General features: G+C 41.4%; 1 protein-coding gene across 7 annotated transcripts in view; it reads right to left on the reverse strand.

Annotated features, from left to right (window-relative positions):
* Positions 1 to 22014, reverse strand: part of cep57l1 (centrosomal protein 57, like 1) — a 44918-nt gene that overhangs the window by 7415 nt on the left and 15489 nt on the right. For all 7 annotated transcript variants that reach the window (XM_048531098.2, XM_059645234.1, XM_059645230.1 and 4 more), the window contains 7 exons: positions 21736 to 21906; positions 18086 to 18207; positions 16073 to 16189; positions 13053 to 13130; positions 9428 to 9520; positions 5142 to 5219; positions 3902 to 4161 (listed from right to left, as the gene is read on the reverse strand). In XM_048531098.2, coding sequence (XP_048387055.1) covers positions 3902 to 4161; positions 5142 to 5219; positions 9428 to 9520; positions 13053 to 13130; positions 16073 to 16189; positions 18086 to 18207; positions 21736 to 21906 — 919 coding nt within the window. The remainder of the gene's footprint in view (positions 1 to 3901; positions 4162 to 5141; positions 5220 to 9427; positions 9521 to 13052; positions 13131 to 16072; positions 16190 to 18085; positions 18208 to 21735; positions 21907 to 22014) is intronic.

The raw sequence follows: 22014 nt of genomic DNA on the forward strand, positions 1-22014 counted from the left end.
TGAAGCCCAGATGGGGGCCCGGACAAAAGAAAGAGTAGCATCACAGGAAAACTGTACCTTAAATTCATTGGTTGATAAAAGCTACCAATCTGATTATCAACTATACGTTGCTTTCAAATCAAAGGGTCAATAGGGGAAATATTTTTACAGGTTACAAACTAAAAAATCAGTAGGAATTTTTAAAAAAATCAAATTAAAAACTAAGTAAATAAAACAGGGTTGAAGGGCCAAGCAAAATGTTGTAACTACATGCTGTGGGAGCTGGTGTACCCCACTGTGATTCAGTCACCACGCCTGTAGCAAGGTGCTTAAAGAACTCTGGCTCAGAGTTGATGAACTGGAGTCTCAACTTCGAACACAGCGACACATCAGGGAGGGGAAGAGTTACCTGCGTGCAGTGTTTCAGGAAGCAGTCATCTTCCTTAGATTATTACCTCAAATTCAGTCAGTGGTCAGAGTCAGGAGGGTGTGACTATGAGCAACGCTGGGAGAGGCATCCAGGAGGTAATGCTGAAGGAGCATCAGCCCTCGAGCTCATCTAACAGGTTGGAGATACTGGCTCCTCGTGTGGATGACAGTAGGTTGTAGGGAGGAAGAGCAAAGAAGCACAGCACAGTGGCACAGGGAGCCATTTAGAAGCAGGGAGAAAAGAGAAACACAGTTGTAATCAGGGATAGTATAGTCAGGGAAATAAACACTGTTCGTTATAGCCAGGATTGAGAGAACTGAAGGTCGTGCTTTTGCCTGGTTCCTGGGCTCAGGATATCTGATCTGGGCTGTACAGGAATTTGGAACGGGAGGAGAGAGTTCCAGTTGTGTTCAACATAGGTAATAATGACATAAGCTGAAAGATGATAAAGGTTCTGCGGAGGGAATCTGAGCAGCTAGGGGCTAAATTAAAAAGCAAAACTAAAAAGGTAATAACCTCTAGATTACTACCGGAGTCATGAGCTAATTGGTACAGGGGCAACAAAGTTAGAGGGAAAATACGTGATTTAACAATTGGCATAGGAGAAATGGGTTCAAACTCATGGGACATTGGTATCCGTCACTGGAAAAAGTTAAAGAAGGGGCCCGAGGAGTTTTACAAGAGTGATCCCAGAGATGAAGGGCTTGTATATGGAGAACATTTTAGGGTTCTGGGTCGGTAGTCTATGGAGTTTAAAAGGATGAAGGGGGAATCTCATTGAAATTTACAAAATACTGAGAGGGCTGGGTAAACTGAACATGGAGAAGATGTCTCCATTAGTAGGAGAGACCAGTACCTGAGAACCCATCCTCAGAGTGAAGGGAACACATTTTAGCATGGACACAGGGAGAAATTTCTTCAGCTGTAAGGCGGTGAATCTGTGGAACTCATTGGTGCAGAAGACTAGAGGCCATGTTATCTAGTGTATTTATGACAGAGATAGATGGGTAAGGGGAACAATGGTTACAGCGAGGGGCAGGAGAATGGAATTCAGAAACATATTAGCCGCAATTAAATGGCGGAGGAGACTTGATGGGTTGAATGGCTTAATTCTGTTGCTATATCTCATTGTCTTATGGAGAAGAGCTCACCACAGGCTGAAGTTTCCAGAACAAGTATTAGGACAGGAAAGGCTCAGGAATTCATCTTTAGAGAAGAGGACACCTATGAGGAGAGGTGAGCAGTCAACACAGAATTGAGGATGTTGTACTTAAATGCGAGCAGTTTACAAAACAAGGTACGTGAGCTTATAGGCTGACCTATCCCCTCCCCACCTATACACTCCTCTCCACCTATCTTCTCTTCTCTCCCTATTTATTTCAGAACCCTCACCCCATCCCCCTCTCTGATGAAGGGTCTAGGCCCGAAACGTCAGCTTTTGTGCTCCTGAGATGCTGCTTGGTCTGTTCACCCAGCTTCACACTTTGTTATGTGAGCTCATAGTGCAGGTTGAAATTGGAGGGTGCAATATTGTGGGTATCAAAGAGACGTGGCTGCAAGGAGATCAGGGCTGAGATCTAAATATCCAAGGATGCACGTCCTATTGAAAGGTCAAGCCAATGGACAAAGGGGGCTGGGTTGCCTTGTTAGTATGAAATGAAATTAAATCAACAGCAAGAAGTGATATAGCGTTGAAGATGTGGAAAGCATGAATAGATCTGAGTAACTGCAGAGGTAAAAAGACCCTGATGGCCTCCTTGCAGAAGTCAGAATGTGGGGAAGAAAATAAATCCAGAGATTTAAAATGCACAATAATCATGGCTGACTTCAATATGCAGGTGGACTGGAAATTCCAGGATTTTGACCCAGCAACATTAAGGAAACAGCGATATATTTCCAAGTCAGGATGGTGACTGCCCTGGAGGGGAACTTGCAGATGGTAGTGTTCCCATTTTTCTGCTGCTTTCATCCTTTTAGATGGAAGAGGTTGAGAGTATGGAAGGTGCTGTCTAAGGATCTTTGGTAAATTCCTAGCAGATGGTAGATACCAGTGCTACTAAGCGTGGTGGTGGATGCTATTGGATGTGGTGCCAATCAAGCGGGCTACTTTGTCCTGGACGTGTCAAGCTTCTTGAGGGTTGTTGGAGCTGCACTCACTCAAGCAAGCAGGGATTATTCTAACACACTCCTGACTTGTGCCTTGTACATGGACAGGGCTTGGGGAGTCAAGAAGTCATTTACTGACCACGGTATTCTTAGCCTCTGACCGACTCTTGTAGTTACTGTATTTATATGGACAATCCAGCTCATTTTTTGGTCTATGGTAATCCCAAGAATATTGATAGTGAGGGATTCAGTGATGGTAACACCATTGAATGTTAAGGGACAATTGTTAGATTGTGACTTATTGGGGGTGGTCATCGCCTGGCATTTGCCTGGTGCAAATGTTACTTGCCACTTGTTAGCCCAAGCCTGGATACTGTCCAGATCTTGCTGCATTTGAACATGGACTGCTTCAGTATCTGAGGTGTCATGAATGGTACTGACTATTGGGCAGTGAACATCTCCATTTCTAACTTTATGGTGGAAGGAAGGTCATTGATGAAACAGCTGAAGATAATTGGGCCTAGGATAGCTATCCGAGGAACTCCTGCAGAGATGTCCTGAAGCCAGAAGTAGTAGGAACTGCAGATGCTGGAGAATCTGAGATAACAGGGTGTAGAGCTGGACAAACACAGCAGGCACACAGCATCAGAGGAAGGGTCCAAGCCCGAAACGTCAGCCTTCCTGCTCCTTTGATGCTGCCGAGCCTGCTGTGTTCATCCAACTCTACACCTTGTCCTGAAGCCAGGGCGACTGACCTGCAACAATCACAACTTTTTTTTCTATATGCTAGGTACAATTCCAACCAGCAGAGAATTTGCCAACTAATTTCCATTGATTCCAGTTTTGCTAAGGCTCCTTGATTCACATACCGTCAAATATGGCCATGATTCAAGGGCTGTCAATCTCCAGGATAGGAAGAAAATGAACTAGGATATGTTTACAAAAACAGACTAAGTGCAAGCACAGTTAAAAACTATCATACTGCATGTTCAGAAATCATATTGAAACAAAGACAGATGCACCCCTATGTGAGTAAATACCTAGAATTCAAAGCCCAGCTGAAACAAAAAAATGCACTATTAGAATGTGCTTGAACAGTAGATACCTGTAAAAGGTCCTTCACTTAATCTTGAAACAGCTGTGTTAAATTGATTATCAAAAATTCTAGAATAAGGGTTCATAAATTCAAAATTAAAAGAGAAAAGAAACAGTTTAAACTCAATAACCATAAAGCTGGTCTATGTAAGGAAATGATCATCTAGGAGGCAATAAAGACAGGTAGTGTTGAACCAATTTAAGGTGGAGTTGGAGATCTCCAGATCGACTCCCAACCTTCTCGAGTCCTGTAATTTGATGTGCAGACTAGAACTGTATTTTCATACTTACAAACTCATTTGGCCCAGCTCATCTTGCAACGCTAAAAGAAGCTCAGAAAGCTCTGTTGGTGAAGAGGATAAGGGACAGGAAACAAATTGGAGATCCCTTTTCTTCACTCTGCCAGTAGCACAAGTTACTTTTTGTCGATTCTTAAGTGTCTTCTGAACAGGAAGTTTCTGTCTTCCATCAAACGCCATTTTGTTATAATGCTTCATCAGATGGAAAACATTTTGTATGTTTGCTGTGACAGAATGACTGGAACTAACAGACTCGAACACAAAAACAGCACAATTTAAGAATGTATTCAAAAGAAAGCAATTTTCTTCACACCAGGATCTCAATACAATTAGCTTCCACAGAACTGAACACATTTTGATAAGCTGCATAAGACTTTAGTGATCACATTGACTCCAAATGTAGAATAGCTTTAAATGCCCATGCGGGACGTGTACTGCAGTCTTAGCTGACATTATTACCCATTTAATTGTGTTGTTAACTTGGGTAAAATTACTTCATGGCATAATCTTAAAAGAAGGGGGTAAAGAAAAAGGCTTTCATAAGTTACCACCGTAACATGCAAAGCACTTACTCTTCTATCCGCTGATCCGTGTACTCATGAGGTTAGCCCAGACTCCAATGGTTTTCCCATTTGACTTGTCCAGCGTAATCTTATGACCCTATGACCCTTCATGGTATATAGGAGAGTTACATTGGAGCGTAATCCAGTTTTTTTAAAGTATTCACAGGAAGTCCATGCCCCTATTCCCCATAGTTAACAAGGATTTGGTGCATCATAGAGAAAATAGGTTCAATTCGTATACTCTGAATATTTGAGAGACAGTTGACATATCGTTGTTTTGGTGATTTGGTTACTGACCAAAAAAAACCCCTTAAATTCCTTACTTTGTTCCTGTTAAAGTTTTTTGGTTTCTTTACAACTTGAGCATCTAACCTGTAAGACTCCTCCATTATCTCTCAGCTAGATATACAAAATCTAATCCAAATTATCTACTATCTTGTGGGTAGATAATTGTCATTTCTTCTGCATTTCATATACATTTGTAGAAAATGGACTGTAGTAGGGCATAATAGGCAGAAAACCCATTCTTACAACTGGGTACAGTACCATATAGATTACTTCACATTATTACCCTCTGAACATCATGAGTGCTTGAAATAATGTAAAGCTTCATTGTCAGCTCCCTATACAAGAACAGATTGACCTAAAACCGCACATTCTGAAACTTACTGTGCCAGCAACAAATGGAAATTCTGCACGGCTTGACAAAACATGAGGCGAGCAAGAGTTTTCTCCTCTCATCTCATTCTGGAAAAACAAGAAATTCCTTGTAAAAGATAATAGAAAGACTAAAGGCACACTAATTTATTTAGAATTGGAGAATTTTAGCTCTATCTTAAAATCCAATGACAGCAAACTGCTGAGGCTGCCGGAATCTGAAATACGTACTCAGTTTAGCAATTTCTCACCCAGAGCATATTTAGCATTCTTGGCACCCTCAGTATTTCAAAGTGTTCAACAGAGAATTCATCAGCTGGGGAAGGGTGGGGGTAATGTTTTAATCAAGTTTCCTCACAAGTTTGATTAAAGCCAGGCAATTTCATACGGTCCAAAGTCAATGAGCACAAAAAGAGAACCCATAGATAGATGGACATGACAGGCCCAGGGCCACATCTTTCACCTAAGTGACAGGAATTAAGACAGAAGTTGTTCAGAGTGAGGACAAAGTCAGCTAGGTGCAGGGGGATAGTTGTGGATGTGAACGGTTCAAGTCTTCTTTCCAAGAAATGGAAGGTTCTAAGACCATCTTGATGGAGATGGACATGTAAAAGGGATTACACGTCTATGGTGAAGAGGGGGCAGGAACTGGAAATTTTGAAAATTGGCATAAAGCGTCAGGAGAATCATTGATATAAGTGGGGAGAAACTGGACAAGAGAACAAAAATTAGATTTGAGATAGGAAGGAATAAGTTCCATGGGGTAGGAACAAGCAGAGACAATGGGTCTGCACCGGCAGTCCAGTTTGTGGATTTAGGGGAGAAGGGTGAAGTGAGCTGGGGGGCAAGGAGTCAGGAGGTTGTCACAGGGAGATCCCCATTTGGGATGACATTGGTGACAATTGTGGGATACAATGGCCTAATACTTGATGGCGGGGTCATGGTCCTGGGGGAGACAGAAGAAGAGCCCGATACCTGGTGCTCAGCCATCCCAATGTAGAGATCAGCACACCAAACAACAGTACTATAGTATCAGCATGCTTGGTGACAAGGTCAGGATTGGATCTGACAGCATAGCGTTTAGTCAAGTCAGAGGAAAATAGGTTCAAATTGGTAAGCAGTCACTGAAAAATTAACAGTTCTCATGAATGTTTCAAGTGCGGCTAAATGGTCAAGGGAGAGGTCCTGGTGAAAGGAGAGTGTTGGAGGTGGGTGATGGCATCTGTGGGATGCCTCTAAGCCTGCTGAGGATTTGGCAGCACTGATACATTTAGCTTCCTATTTAAATGATTCATGGCAATGATCAGAGAGGCTGACATTGTCACACCTTCCTTGCAAGTGGAAATGCCACAAAATGCAAGGGATGGGATGTACATAGGAGTCTGCAGCAATTAACATAATTCTTCATGCAATGTCAACTCTGTGTAGTCAAGAGATGGAAATACCTGGAGAGGGTGAAAAGATACTGAAACGCAAAGATGAAGTAGATGGCAGTACACTTCTCCCAACATGGCCATGCCAAAACCTCAGATGCATTGGGAAAACTCAGTTCTGAAATCACATCTGCTATCACAGACAGGTAATCAATCTACTTTTCATGCCTCCCACAAGGGGGTGGAATGTGACCGGGAAGCGCACTAGTGTCGAAGCATCATCAGGAACGTCAAACAAGACAGAGGAAAAAAAAAGACCAGGCACTTGGATCAGGCACAAATTCAGCGATACTCATGAGTAGGTCATTGATCACAATTAGAAAGGGCGGCACCAGGTTTGGAGAATGGCGTATACAAAATAGTGGAAGTGATAGAGGTGGAAGGAGAGACAGCTGTGGGTATTCAACCTTGCAGTATGAAGGACAGACATGCTCAGTTGTATGCAGGCACAGGACCTTTAGAATAACAAGCAACTACACTATTTTAATCAGAAGTCTTAGATGTGTGTGCACACACATTGAAGAGGTTCAAAGTCTTGGGCTTAAAATGCATGACTCCACCCATGTGATAAAACACTAACATAGTGCATTGTCTCAAAACACTAAACTTCTTCATTGAGAGTCACATGCAGTGACTCTTTTAAGTGTATGCAGGAATAGTGCAGTGACATGCACATAATGCGCACAATGCTCTTTAGCAATCACAGGTGCAAATACACAGTGCCCAACAGCTGTAACAGTCACAGAGGTCACAGTACCATCCTTTAGAAGGACATAATTTATATCTTTGGTTCCTCTGAAGTACACAGTAAGGTGCATGTGACAGGGGCCCCTAGAATTCACCCCACAGACATTGCTGCAAAAGCATGTCAACCATAGGAGACATTTGCCTCCATCTAGTCAAAGGCCACAAGGAAAACACCCAGAAATAGCTAAGAGTGAAAGCCACCATGCAAGTTATCACAGAGTGGTTCACTGGGATAATTTTACTTGTTATTATTATTACTAAATTAATGCATGCATAACGAGGAATGATCCTAGATATCTGAACTTAATTCTTTAATGATAAGCATGGAAGAAATGGGAGGGGAAGGCATGGTCTTTGAACTTAAAACTTGAAAACACCAAGACAGTGAAGAGTAGCCAACATTGCCTGCAAGAATGAATTATTTCAAGGTTGTGTATTTAATTGACGTTTTCTCACAGAGGCAAAGGGAGTGATAAGTGCATATTATCCTGCTGAATGACTACTGCTCTGGTGAAATGTGTCAACATCAGATATAATGTAGTTCAAGCTATCCTGATGACAGCTTTGACCTGAGTCAATTTCAGCTACCTCCCATGCATAGGAAAAGTATCATAATGCTCTGCATCTCCCTCCCATTCCATCTCAGACTCAGAATTTACAACGCAGGAGACGATCGTTTGGCCCATCCTTTTCAAGATTCTTGCACAAATATATGCAAAGGCACACCATGACTGTAGAGTACTGGAATTAAACCTTCAGAAGCCTGATGATGTGCTCAATGGTAGTCTTGTGAGCAGATTGCTTTTGCGAAAACACTTCTATGGTTCTGTCTCAGGTTCCCCCAGAATACATTCATGTGGTTCCGGTAATAGCATGAAGAGCTGTGGCACTCAGTAGTGCTGTATAATGAAGCAGTCAATGGAGCTGACAGATTATTGAGCACGGGCTGCAATCTCTTCTTATATACAAGCTAAATCCCTCCCAGTTAATGAAACTCACTGGCTGCTCATTCAGTGTCTTGATAGTCACATGGTTGCTATTAAATGGTGCTCTGCAATTGCTGGAACCCAGAGATGGAGACAAATCCATACTCTGTATGCCTGCAAAGCCACATTTATTTGAAAGTACAAACAGGCAGTGATCTTTGAGTTGCAATTTGTGCTGTCACTTGAGAGATAGGTGCAACTCTTCTTCAGTAGTAATGCTCTCTCATTTTCAGGTTGCTTCATTCTTAGCAAAATGTGCTAACAGGATGACCTTTGTTGCTCTGCATCAGTTCCTGCAGATGCTGAATGTCATCATTTATTTAATCACATGCCCAACTACTGCTCTGTTTGCAGTCACAATGTTTAATGGGTCTCCCCTCTATAAATTCTCATAATCCATGAAAGGTTACAATGCCTACATTAGCAGACCACTTGGTCCCCTACATTGGCTCATCTAATGGTAACAGCATTACAATGGCTGAGCGTCACATTCAGCTGTGCACCCTTTGGTGGACCCACCAAAACGAATGGTACAGCCATGACTGGCTCAATTCGCTGTTGCCACTTGTATCTATTTGGCCTGTTTCAGAGCCATTGTAGCACTCATGAATACTCACAAAGGACAAAAGCCCTCAATAACATAGCAATTAAGCTAATTAAACTGATTGTGGATGATCAGCCATGATCATAATGAATAGTGGTGCTGGCTCGAAGGGCCGAATGGCCTACTCCAGCACCTATTGTCTATTGAGACTGAGCGGAATTGGCAGGTTGCTGAACCCTGCCTTCCATATCTAAGCAAAAATCACAAGTAGTCAAAATGGCACCAGCAAATCAGTCACCAGAACTAAATGATGCACCTGTGTATTTTTGTTTCTGCCTCAATATTGAGAAGAAAATTCTACCAAGCTGAGCAACATAGCTAGTCACTTCAAAAATAAAACTTAAAATTTATAGATTTATAATCTGGAAATAAATAAGAATCTATTTTCTGTCCTTGTACAGGACATTGCATAGGGAATATCTAAAAGTGTGAGAATAATTTATAAAGACTTTCTTGAAATTGAAACTATAAAAATGCAGTAACAGTTGCCTTTATTTACAAATTATTTCAGTCACTGCTCCCTCTCACCTTCATAATGTCTTTCCTTTTCTTGATTTTCTTTTTTTTCTTTACAGAGCATGATCCCAAAAGTATTCTGTTTATTTCAAGTCCAGTCTGAAGCTGGAAAGAGACACAAGTATTAAAAGTAGTTCCTAAAATGCTCAAATCTTTTGCAATACTTTTGACAGTCTAGATTTAAATTGGGCACTATTACCTAAACATTATAAACATACCAGTTCGTCCCATGAAGAATTTTCAAAAATTTGCAAAGGTAATAAAAATAAGTTTAAGTATATAATTGAATGTTTTTGTATCTAGATAATGACACATCAGTAAATCTTGAGGATTTTGCAACATTCTAAATAAATCTTCAATTCTTTTTAGTTCCAGTTTAACAATTATTAAACAAAAACTGCATGTTTGCAAATGGTACTACAAGGAGTTCTGCTATAATGCCTGTGCCAGCAGTGCAAGTGGCTATAACACGACTGACAAATGGGGGAAAACGCTATTTCAAAACGCGAACTTGTGTTGGATATAATGCAATTTCATCAGTGACCTGAATTATGATGTTTTGGAAGATATTTTTAGAAAGTATTGCAGGAAAAAAATTGGGTTTCAAGATTCTCCTCATCCTAGGTAATGCACCAAGCTATCCTCCCACCATTGGTAAGCTTTCTGAAAACATCAAAGAGCTATTCTACACCCAAACACAGCCTCTCTCCTAAAACCCATGGACCAGGGTGCAATGGCAGCTTTTAAAGCATATTATTTAAGGTGCACATTTAAGGGTTGATTGCAGCCACTGAGGGGGATAAGGATAGTGCTCTTCAATTTTCGAAGAGCTTTAACATCAAGAATGCAATTGACACTATCGTGGAGGCCTGGGGTGATGTCAGTAAGGAATGCTTGCATGCAATTTGGTAGAAGCTACTCCCAGATTTCTTTCAAGATTTTAAAACCTTTGATCAGTCAAAGGAGCTCCCAAGAATCAAAGAACATGATGTTGATCTTGCAAAGCCAGTTAGATTTGAAGAGTGGACAGTGAGGACTTGAAGAGCTGCTTGAGTGCCACTGTGAAGACCATTCTATAGCTGATCTATTGACAACCTGTCACGGAGGGAGGAGAGTGGAAGCTGGAGATGAAACAGTCCAGGATGCAGAACCACTAGAGCTCTTCACTTCTGTTTTATCTCCTATCCTGATGGAAATTGAGAAGCAGTTACAACTCCTGGAGGTCAACAATTACAATGCAGAATGCAACAGGATAGCAGTTCATGGAATAAGGTCTTATCTGGCCCCTATCTTCTTTCATGAAGAAGCTGTTTATAAAGGGCAAAGCTGCAAAAACTGGATGTCTTTTTTAAGCCAACCCCCAAGAAAGTCAGAAAACAATGAACCACTTTCTACATTAACTATTTTCTGCCCTAACCCTGCAACCACTACAGCATCTGAAGATGAAGATGACGACGACCACCCGCAGACCCTGCATTAAGTACAGCGCAATGTCAAAACCTCCTCCCCCATGAAGCCATCTTAACCTTTTTTGTCCCCCCCAAGATAAGGTGTTAAATTTACTATAATTTCATTATTAGATTTGAATTAAAGATTTATTCAAATTGTGCTATCCTTTGTGTTAGGCTTTGGAGCGATTTTTGAGCGATAATTTTTGGTGTTCTAACCTTGCTTTTCCCACAGGCCCTGTTAGTTCTGTGGTGCAATTTTCTATAACGCAATGTTGCGCAAGAATGCTACTATCACATTATAGCAGAGCCCCCCCGTACATAGCACACACGAAATATCTCTTCAAAAAAAATTGAGCTGTGGCATGACAAAGTACTCCTAATAGAAAACTCAAATGCACGTAGCCATAAATTTCTCATTCAGAGCCACTTTTACTTAGAGCATAGGAACATTTCAATGACTTATGAAATAATTTAATTTCTGCTCAGTGCATTATTTTTGTTAACAAAGCCCAAAAGGATTATTATAAATAAAGCAAAGCATAAGCCATGAAAACTAGAATGAGAAAGGTGCATGACATTAATAATTCCCAAAAGCTGAAAACAATATGATTGAGAAACTTTCAACATTAGCAAAAAGATTTGAAATCAAAGTAATTTTGAATCAAAGACCTTTAGGTCCCTCCACCTAGCAATGAGGAAAGGACCTTATATCACCACAGTTTGTTTTTCAAAACTCAATCCATCAGACCAACACCTTAACTCAGCAAGGTGCATATCAGCACCTGGCTTAGCACGGCAAAGCCCAAGTTAACCCTTTAACAAGTCATTAGATATAGGACACATATGATTATGGCTGTGAAAACTTATTACAGATGGGGCAGTGGGGACTGGCGAAGGGGTGGAAGGAAACACCACCCACCCTAATCTGGTCCAGTCTTCCCCTTTCACAGCCGCATCCATTAATGCACATGTTGAGTCAGCCTTGTTCAAATTAACAGAAAAGAAAAACAATTGGAATAATTGTTCTGTTGAAAGTTTTCATTCTTTACACTTCAACAGTTCTACTACAGAAAGAAGCATTACAAATTTACAGAAATAAAAAAATTGTACAAAAGAAAGAGGGGAATATCAGAACTTTTAAAAATATAAAACCTCATGGATTTTTACACATACGAGTTATTTTTAAGTATCATATCACAATCATTCTGTGCATAGATGACTTTATAAACAGTAAATAAAAAAGATCAAAGCAAAAAACTACAAACACTGCAAATCAGAAAAACTGGCAAAGTTTGTCATGACACAAAAATTGATAGGAATGCAAGTGATGATGCTGAGCTAGACAGTCTGCAGAGATATGATGGTTAAGTGAATGGAGTAAAACATGGCAGATACATACTTTGTGCATGAATGTGAGGTCATGCACTTTAAAAGGAAGAACAGCAGAGCTGAATATTATTTAAAAGGAGAAAGACTGCAACAAATTACAGAACAGAGGATTTTGGACCCCACATCCCCGATTCATAAAAAGCTAGAATCCAGACGCAGTGGGTACGAGGGAAGGTAAACGGAATGTTGACCTTGATTTGAAAAGGAGTAGAGTATAAAAGTAGAGAGATTTTTTCTAAAACTATACAAGGCACTAGACAGACCCTAGCTGGTATATTATAATTAGTTCTGGGTCCCTCATCTAAGGGAAGACATTAATATGTTGGAGGCAGTCCAGAGAAGGTTCACTAGGCTGATACCAGGTATGGAGGGACTGTCTTATGAGGGCTAATCGTGAGACAAAGGTGCAGAGGCAGGCTATTTAGCCCACTTGAGTCTGCTCCAACATTCGATGATGCTGATTTGATAATCCTCAGCTCCATTTTCCTGCCTTTGCCCCACAACCCGCAATTCCCTTACTGATTAAAAATCTGTCCGTCTCAGTCTTGAATGGACGTGCTGACACAGCCTCAACAGCCATCTGTGGTAATAACTCAACAGGTTCACTACATTCTGCAAGATGAAATTCCTCATCTGTCTTAAATGTGCAAGGTCTTACTTAGCAACTCTGCCTCCTAGTCCTAGACTCTCCCATTAAGGAGAACTATCTTTTATTTTGGTATTCCAATGAGTACATGCCCAATCTACTTAACTTCTAATCAAAAATTAGTATGAAGTGTCAGTTTTTCTCCACTCACCTGAGCTGCTTTATCTTGTATAAGCTTACGCTGATGTTCTTCTTCCTGAAGTTTCTGTTCCAGTTCATAAATTTTCTTCTATAATTGAAAGACATTTATAGCAATCTAAAAGTGATAGAAATTAAAACTGAACACATCACAACAGAAAGTTACACTGGAAAAAAACCTCCTTTTAAAATATGGTCATCTTGTGTTTCTTTGGTAAAGAAGAGAACAAAAACTGGATAATAAAATGTGAGGCTGGATGAACACAGCAGGCCAAGCAGCATCCCAGGAGCACAAAAGCTGACGTTTCGGGCCTAGACCCTTCATCAGAGAGGGGGATGGTGGGAGGGAACTGGAATAAATAGGGAGAGAGGGGGAGGCGGACCGAAGATGGAGAGTAAAGAAGATAGGTGGAGAAGGTGTAGGTGGGGAGGTAGGGAGGGGATAGGTCAGTCCAGGGGAGACGGACAGGTCAAGGAGGTGGGATGAGGTTAGTAGGTAACTGGGGGTGCGGCTTGGGGTGGGAGGAAGGGATGGGTGAGAGGAAGAACCGGTTAGGGAGGCAGAGACAGGTTGGACTGGTTTTGGGATGCAGTGGGTGGGGGGGAAGAGCTGGGCTGGTTGTGTGGTGCAGTGGGGGGAGGGGATGAACTGGGCTGGTTAAGGGATGCAGTGGGGGAAGGGGAGATTTTGAAACTGGTGAAGTCCACATTGATACCATATGGCTGCAGGGTTCCCAGGCGGAATATGAGTTGCTGTTCCTGCAACCTTCGGGTGGCATCATTGTGGCAGTGCAGGAGGCCCATGATGGACATGTCATCAAGAGAATGGGAGGGGGAGTGGAAATGGTTTGCGACTGGGAGGTGCAGTTGTTTGTTGCGAACTGAGCGGAGGTGTTCTGCAAAGCGGTCCCCAAGCCTCCGCTTGGTTTCCCCAATGTAGAGAAAGCCCCACCGGGTACAGTGGATGCAGTATACCACATTGGCAGATGTGCAGGTGAACCTCTGCTTAATGTGGAATGTCATCTTGGGGCCTGGGATGGGGGTGAGGGAGGAGGTGTGGGGACAAGTGTAGCATTTCCTGCGGTTGCAGGGGAAGGTGCCGGGTGTGGTGGGGTTGGAGGGCAGTGTGGAGCGAACAAGGGAGTCACGGAGAGAGTGGTCTCTCCGGAAAGCAGACAGGGGTGGGGATGGAAAAATGTCTTGGGTGGTGGGGTCGGATTGTAAATGGCGGAAGTGTCGGAGGATAATGCGTTGTATCCGGACGTTGGTAGGGTGGTGTGTGAGAACGAGGGGGATCCTCTTGGGGCGGTTGTGGCGGGGGCGGGGTGTGAGGGATGTGTCGCGGGAAATGCGGGAGACGCGGTCAAGGGCGTTCTAAGTGTGTTTCGGCATCCTGCTTATTCACACAGGATTGTGCATGAATCTCAACTACAAACTCAAGCCTGTCATTTTTTAAAATTCATTTGTGGGATGTGGGCGTCCCTTGCTGGCCAGCATTTCTTGCACATCCCTGGGTGCCCATGAGAAAATGGTGGTGAGCTGCCGTCTTGAACCACTGCAGTCCTCCAGCTATGGGTTGACCCTAAAACCTATTAGGGAGGGGATTCCATGATTTTGACCCAGCAACAGTGAAGGAATATATTTACAGGTCAGCATGGTGAGTGACTTGGAGGGGGACTTGGAGGCGGCGGTGTTCCCATATACCTGCTGCCCTTGTCCTTCTAGATAGAAGTGGTCGTGGGTTTGGAATGTGCTGTCTGAGAATCTTTGGTGAACTTCTGCAGTGCATCTTGTAGATAGTACACACTGCTGCTACTGAGCATCACTGGTGGAGGGAGTGAATGCTTGTGGATGTAATGCCAATCAAGCCTCCTGGATGGTGTCAAGCTTCTTGTGTTGTTGGGGCTGTACTCATCCAGGCAAGTGGGGAGTATTCCATCATACTCCTGACTTGTGGCTTGTAGATGGTGGACAGGCTTTGAGGAATCAGGAGATGAGTTACTTGCTGCAGCATTCCCAGCTTCTGGCCTGCTGTTGTAGAATATGACTATGTCAGGCTGTTACTTGACTAGTCTGTGAGACAGCTCTCCCAATTTTGGTACTAGCCCCATATGTTAGTGAGGAGGACTTGGCATGGTCGACAGGGCTGTTTCTGCCGTTGTCTTTTCCTGTGCCTTGGTCAAAGGCAGGTGATCCGTCCAGTTTCATTTCTTTGAGTTTTTGTAGTGATTGGTACATCCGAGTAGCTTGCTGGGCCATTTCAAAGGCTAGCTGAGAGTCAAAAACTTTGCTGTGGATCTGGAGTCACATGTAGGCCAGGCCAGGTGAAGGCAGCAGATGAGTGAACCAGATGGGTTTTTCCAACAATCGGCAATGATTTCACGGTGATCAATAGATTGTTAATTAGTCTTTTTTTTTGGAATTCCGATTCCATCATCTGCTGTGGTGGATTTGAACCTCAGCAGGCTTTCTGGATTAATAGTCTAACAATAATACCACTTGGCCATCACCTGCTAATATAAATTGCTATTTATATGTTGGCAGTTGGTACACCAAGAGGCCAGTGCTCAAGTTATGTCAATCAAATTTATAAAAATGCTTCCTAAACTTTGTGGAAAAACAAATAATACCTGATGAAAGTCCATATGTAGAGATCTACATTTTTCAGTGTCTTAACAACTGAAAAACTTCGGATAAGCATTGTTGAAAAAGAGCTGACCTTCTTCAACTGGATGCTGCCAACAGTGCATTTGTAAACGCAGGTAACTTTGTAAATACTCACCCGTTTCTAAATCTTACAACAACTTCTATTACTACATAAAGTGCTTTGAATATTCAAATATTATGGTACTTTTCTCCGAACTTCAGGCAAAACTCTTCACTTGCAGGTGATTGACAGCAATGAGGTAACCCTTGCTAACTTTGGAATTTGCCAATATTAGTTTAAGGAATGAAAAATGATTTTTAAAAAGTGTTTATCAATTTGGTTCCTATTTATCGTTGTTGGACTTTAAATTAAAATACATTACTTACTTCAGCTCTGGTCTGTGTTGCGTTGACCTTTAGACACTCTTGTTCTAGGATTTCCAGTTTTTCAAGCTTTGATTGCAGTTCTGCATGGTTCCAGTGCCTATCCATCTGCAGTGAGGTCTAGAGGTCAAAGTGTATGATTTATTTTGAGATAATTATTATGAAACATTGGATAATAAAATGATTACATTCAAATATGCTTAACCATCTCATACTGATGGAGAAATCTGCTTGCACAGGTATCTGATAAACATTCAATAAAACTAATAGAGTTTGCAGCATATGGCAATATACTGGATACCAACTCAGTGGATGATCTCAGTCAACGACTGACCTAATGAAAAGCAAATGATTCTTCAAGAAAAAAGGTCCAACAGAAGGTTCAAAAATTCTGAAGTGTTTTGATGGAGACAATACATAGAACATAGAACATAGAACAGTACAGCACAGAACAGGCCCTTCAGCCCACAATGTCGTGCCGACCATTGATCCTCATGTATGCACCCTCAAATTTCTGTGACCATATACATGTCCAGCAGTCTCTTAAATGACCCCAATGACCTTGCTTCCACAACTGCTGCTGGCAACGCATTCCATGCTCTCACAACTCTCTGCGTAAAGAACCTGCCTCTGACATCCCCTCTATACTTTCCACCAACCAGCTTAAAACTATGACCCCTCGTGCTAGCCATTTCTGCCCTGGGAAATAGTCTCTGGCTATCAACTCTATCTATGCCTCTCATTATCTTGTATACCTCAAATACAAAATACAATACAAAACTACTTTCTTCTGTTAGAAACAGTAACAAAGTTTCATCAATTTATGAAGTCACTGAAGATCAGGAGAGAAGTCAGGAGCAATGTTTTCATGTAGAGAGCTTTTGGAGCATGGAATACTTTGGACACAAGTAGTGATGAGGGGCAAAGCCCATTTCATGTTTTAAGTAACTTGTGGATAATTATGTGACAGAATGAAATAAGGCCATAAGTGAGCGCAGATGTCAGATTCCCAATTGCCCCTCCCAGCAGCTGAAGACCTCCTACCAGAATTACAATGCAAATTATGTACATTAACAGGCACAGAGGACATGATCGTCACAGCAAGACAAAATAAAAATAGGCTAGAGATCAGCAGCAGTTTCTGTAAATGGCCTTCTTCAGCCTCACAAAGGCCTTGAACTCTGAAAACTGGGAAGGTTCAGGATCATCCTCCTCAAATTTGGCTTCCCACAAAAATTTGTTACCGTTCTCCCACTACTATCTTGGCCCTGTTATCACACAGCCTGCCACTACACTCCACTTGTTTTTAGTCACTCACAGTCCCCATTAACAAGTATTCATCCTCCCAGCCTGATCATTAGCAACTCCTTTGTCTGTCCAACTATTCTTCTCTCTCTCCCCCTCCCCCTTCAGGCTCTTTCCTATTGTTTACTCCCTATCCCACCCACTCTCCCTATTTTCTATACAAACTGATGCTTTTCCAGCCACCATCAGTTCTGAGGTAGGGTCACCGGACCCAAATCTTTAACTGAATTTTTTCTTCACATATGCTACCAGATCAGCTGAGCTCTTCCAGCAAAGCAGCATCTCAGGAGCACAAAAGCTGACGTTTTGGGCCTAGACCCTTCATCAAAACGTCAGCTTTTGTGCTCCTGAGATGCTGCTTGGCCTGCTGTGTTCATCCAGCTTCACACTTTGCTATCTTGGATTCTCCAGCATCTGCAGTTCACATTACCTCTGAGCTCTTCCAGCAACTTTGTTTTCATTCATAATATACATCCTGTCTACTGATTTTAAATGACAAACGACAGCAGATGTACACTTCCAGACAGCTTGTAAGACAGCCAGGAAACTACTCAGGATCCAATGTATAGGGTGCAATTAGTTGTGGGAGTAATATCACATGCTACTGGTGTAGGCAATATGGCTCTGCATGCACACAAAGGCATTTTTATTTTTAAACAACAGATACCATGCATAACCCAAATAAAGAGAATCGTAATTTAGCATAGTCACCTGTTTCTCCAATAAAATGTTTTTCTCAGTTTTTGTATGGTCCACCATCGTCCTCAAGTATTCTAGCTGTTTCTCCAAAAGTGAGCAACGGTCTTCAACATTTGCCAGCTGAACAGCAAGTTCTGAATAAAGAGCAATAATTAAAGTTATCTAGAATTGGTTCAAATACAGGGTTTTGTTTAATTCTTTAATGAGCCATTCGATTTCTCAACCTCCCTCAAATCTTCAATATTTTTGTTTTACCTTCCTTATGCCTGGAGAGTGGCTATGCCTCATCAGGGATATGATGTCACCAGTTTAAAGCATAGCTCCTGCCTGATATCTACCACAGAATTACAACAGAGAATCGGATCAATCATCATATCAGTATTGGGTTTAATGGTCCACAAGAGCAGTGGCCCAATTCCTTATCCCCATCATTCAACTACATATCTACCTTGTTCTTAAAAACCACCACGATTCCTGCTTCATTGACCAATTCCAATCATACACTGCTTAGCCTCACAACACACTAGGTAAAATGTTTCCAAGATAATAAAATGTGAGGCTGGATGAACACAGCAGGGCCAGCAGCATCTCAGGAGCACAAAAACTGACATTTCGGGCCTAGACCCTTCATCAGAGAGGGTCTAGGCCCGAAACGTCAGCTTTTGTGCTCCTGAGATGCTGCTGGGCCTGCTGTGTTCATCCAGCCTCACATTTTATTATCTTGGATTCTCCAGCATCTGCAGTTCCCATTATCACAGGTAAAATGTTTCTCCTGGTTTCTGTTCTAAATCCCATTCAATCTGTATCACCCTTTACCACTGGAAAAAGAATGTTTACTTCTTCTGTTCAATCCCTCCTTAATGTTAACAAATACTGATTGTTATATTCTATAACCCTAGCCAAGAAACTCCGCATTCCATTGACATTTTCTATATGCTTATCCATTTTAGGTGGTGCTTTCAGAGATTTTGAGAAGCCAAACTCCCAAATTGCTCTATCCTTCCACATCACTTAACCTCCATCAAAATGCAATTATTCCTGTTTTTCTAAATAAAAAAATGTGCGCTAGTTACTCACATCAGTGATTGCCTCCCACCTCCAATTCTACCAAATTATCAATATCACTTCCTTTGATCCATAATATTATTATTATTATTATTCCACATGTGGCTATACTTTAGTATCATCTCTACTAGTTACAGATCCAATCCATTGATTTTCATGGTGAATGACAGCCCTTGGATGCGGTTATAAACTTACAGTCTACTCCCTGCCTGCTAACTGTACAAAAGCTGGCCTCAGCAACTTGTGAACTCTTATGCAAAACATTCCACAAGTATTTCATCTAAAAACACAGTCATGTTTGACAATTTTCCTGGAATTCTTTGAGGATATAGCAAGCACAGTTGATTAAGGGGAACCAGTAGACGTAGTGAGAAGGCATTTGGTAAGGTACCACATAAAAGATAAATGCACAAGATTGAAGCTCATGGATAATGTGTTAGCATGGATTAAGGACTGGACAATATACAGAAAGATGTAACTAGCAGGAGTCACAAGAATCAATCCTAGGACTTTAATTATTTACTGTCTACATTAAGGACTTGAAGGAGGGGTCAGAGTGCAAATTATCCAAATTTTCTGTTAATACAATGATAGATGGGACTGCATGCTGCAATGAGGACATAAAGAATCTGCAATCTTATTGAATGGCAGAGCAGGCTTGAGGGACAGATGGCCTAGCCCTGCTCCTATTTCATTGGGTCTTATCTGGCAGGTGTATGACAATTTCCATAATCTTGCGCAGCAAGGTATCAGACAAAAAAAAACAACAAACATTCTGAGTTGTTTCTAGTCTCAAGCTTGTGGTTAACATACAAACCATTAACTGCCCTTCAAGAATTCCCTCACAAGGGACTGGGATGAAGGGTTCAAATGTACTGGGGCCAAATTTGCCAATGATACAAAGTTAGGTGGCAAAGCAAGTTGTGAGCAAGATGCAACTAGTGCACAAAGCAACAGAAGAGCTAGGTTAATGGAGTTGATTGAAGTTTGGCAGATGAAACTATAATGTGGGAAAATGTGAAGTTATCCATTTTGGCAGAGACAATTTTGCTGAATTTTATTTAAATGAAGGCAGATTGTCAATTTTTTTTCTGGCGTTATCAGGCTGTTCTTATACAAGAATCACAAGAAGTCAGCAAGTAATTAGGGAAGTAAACAGAGTAGTGACCTTTATTTCAAGGGGAATGGAGTATAGAAGTAGGAATTTCTTGTTATGGCACAGAAAACCTTTGAGACTATACCCAGAGATCATGAACAGTTTTGGTCTCCTTAATTTTTTTTAAAGTGGAATTTACTTGTATTAGATGCAGTTCAGAAAAAAGTTCACTAGGCTGAATCCTGGAATTAGGTCAATTGGACTTATTCTTATTGCAGTTTAGAAGAATGAGAGCTGATCTTATTGAAACGCAAGATGCTGAGAATTAGAACGAGAACTAGAGGCACAGTTTCACAATATGGGGTTTCCCATTTAAGGAGATGAGGAGGAATTTTTTTTCTTAAATGAGTCATAGTCTTTGGAATTTGCTTCACCAGAAAGGAGTGGAAGCTGGATTGTTGAATATATTCAAGACTGAATTAAACAGATCAGGGTTAGGTAGGAAAATGGAATTAAGGCTACAATTAAATTAGTAATTAATTTATTGAATGGTTTACATCAGTTCCTATTTCTTATGGTTTTGGAATGTCCTAGCTGCTGCTGTCAAATATTTGCAAAAGGCAGAAGGTTGGGTTGCTAGCCACAGGGAATCAGCAGCAGTTTGACCACTTGATTCATCAGCATTGACATGGTACTCACAAAAATAATAAAATAAATAAAGAACAGGTCATATGAGAGTAGCTTTTAAGAAGTATGTAAAAGTGAAGAATACTCCTCTTCCTCAATATCTGTAAATCTCATCTCACATATGTGATCAGTTACCACGTAACAACAAACCACTGACACTACATAATAAGAGGCATTAGGAAAAATGGCAAATCTCACAAACTTTGAAAAGAAAATTAGCATTCTCAGCTTCAGACATCTCATCTGAAGGGTAGAACTGTTAGAATTTCAGGAGCAGATCATCTTGTCTGCCTTCCCAATGGGGACAGATAATAAGGGAACTCTAGAAGGGGTCCGGGTTCACTGACAGGAAAAATGGGAATGGTGAAAAGAGAGACTATTCCAGCTTCTCAGAGGAAGGATCTAATAAAACCATAGTGTCTGCAGATTGTTGGTATTGTCCGTCACTGTTTCTTTTTTCACTCTTCTTTGCTAATTTTCACTGCACAGCTGTTGGCAGTGTTAAAATTGAAATTAGGAGCAGATTATGTGAAGAACACAGGCACAGACTGACCTTTTATGCAGTGCCTAACTGAACTGCATGAGTATCTTTATCACGCATACAGGAATTGAAGATGGTGGCTTATTAGCACCTTCTCAAGGGCAAATAGGAATGCACCTTAAATGACAACTTTTCCATGCAGAGCTATTCCATAGATTTATTTTAAAATGAGGCTGCATTCCACAGCATGGCTTTGTTTGGGATTTTGGCTGAAGTTGGTGATAACAACATTTTAAAATCCAAAACAATTGCACAAAGCAAAACCATATTCACCATCAGATGCTCCCTTTTCAATTCTGGTGTTATTTTTCTTTCCTTGCTCTGGTATATGTTTGTACTGACTGCATTCATAGCTCAGACTTTGTACTTTCTTTTCAGCTTCAGCACGTTCCACTTCTAAACACCGAATCTTCTCCTGAAGATTTTTCAAAGCCAAAACTATAGCTGGAAACAGAAAAAAAAACTTCATAGTGAGGCTAGACTTTTGGAGAGCAAAATAGCTTAGATCTCAATTATGTGGTTAGTTCCCCAAGAGTCCAAATTTAGAATTAA

This window comes from Stegostoma tigrinum, chromosome 4 (genome assembly GCF_030684315.1).
Source record: "Stegostoma tigrinum isolate sSteTig4 chromosome 4, sSteTig4.hap1, whole genome shotgun sequence".
In the NCBI taxonomy this organism is placed as follows: domain Eukaryota; kingdom Metazoa; phylum Chordata; class Chondrichthyes; order Orectolobiformes; family Stegostomatidae; genus Stegostoma; species Stegostoma tigrinum.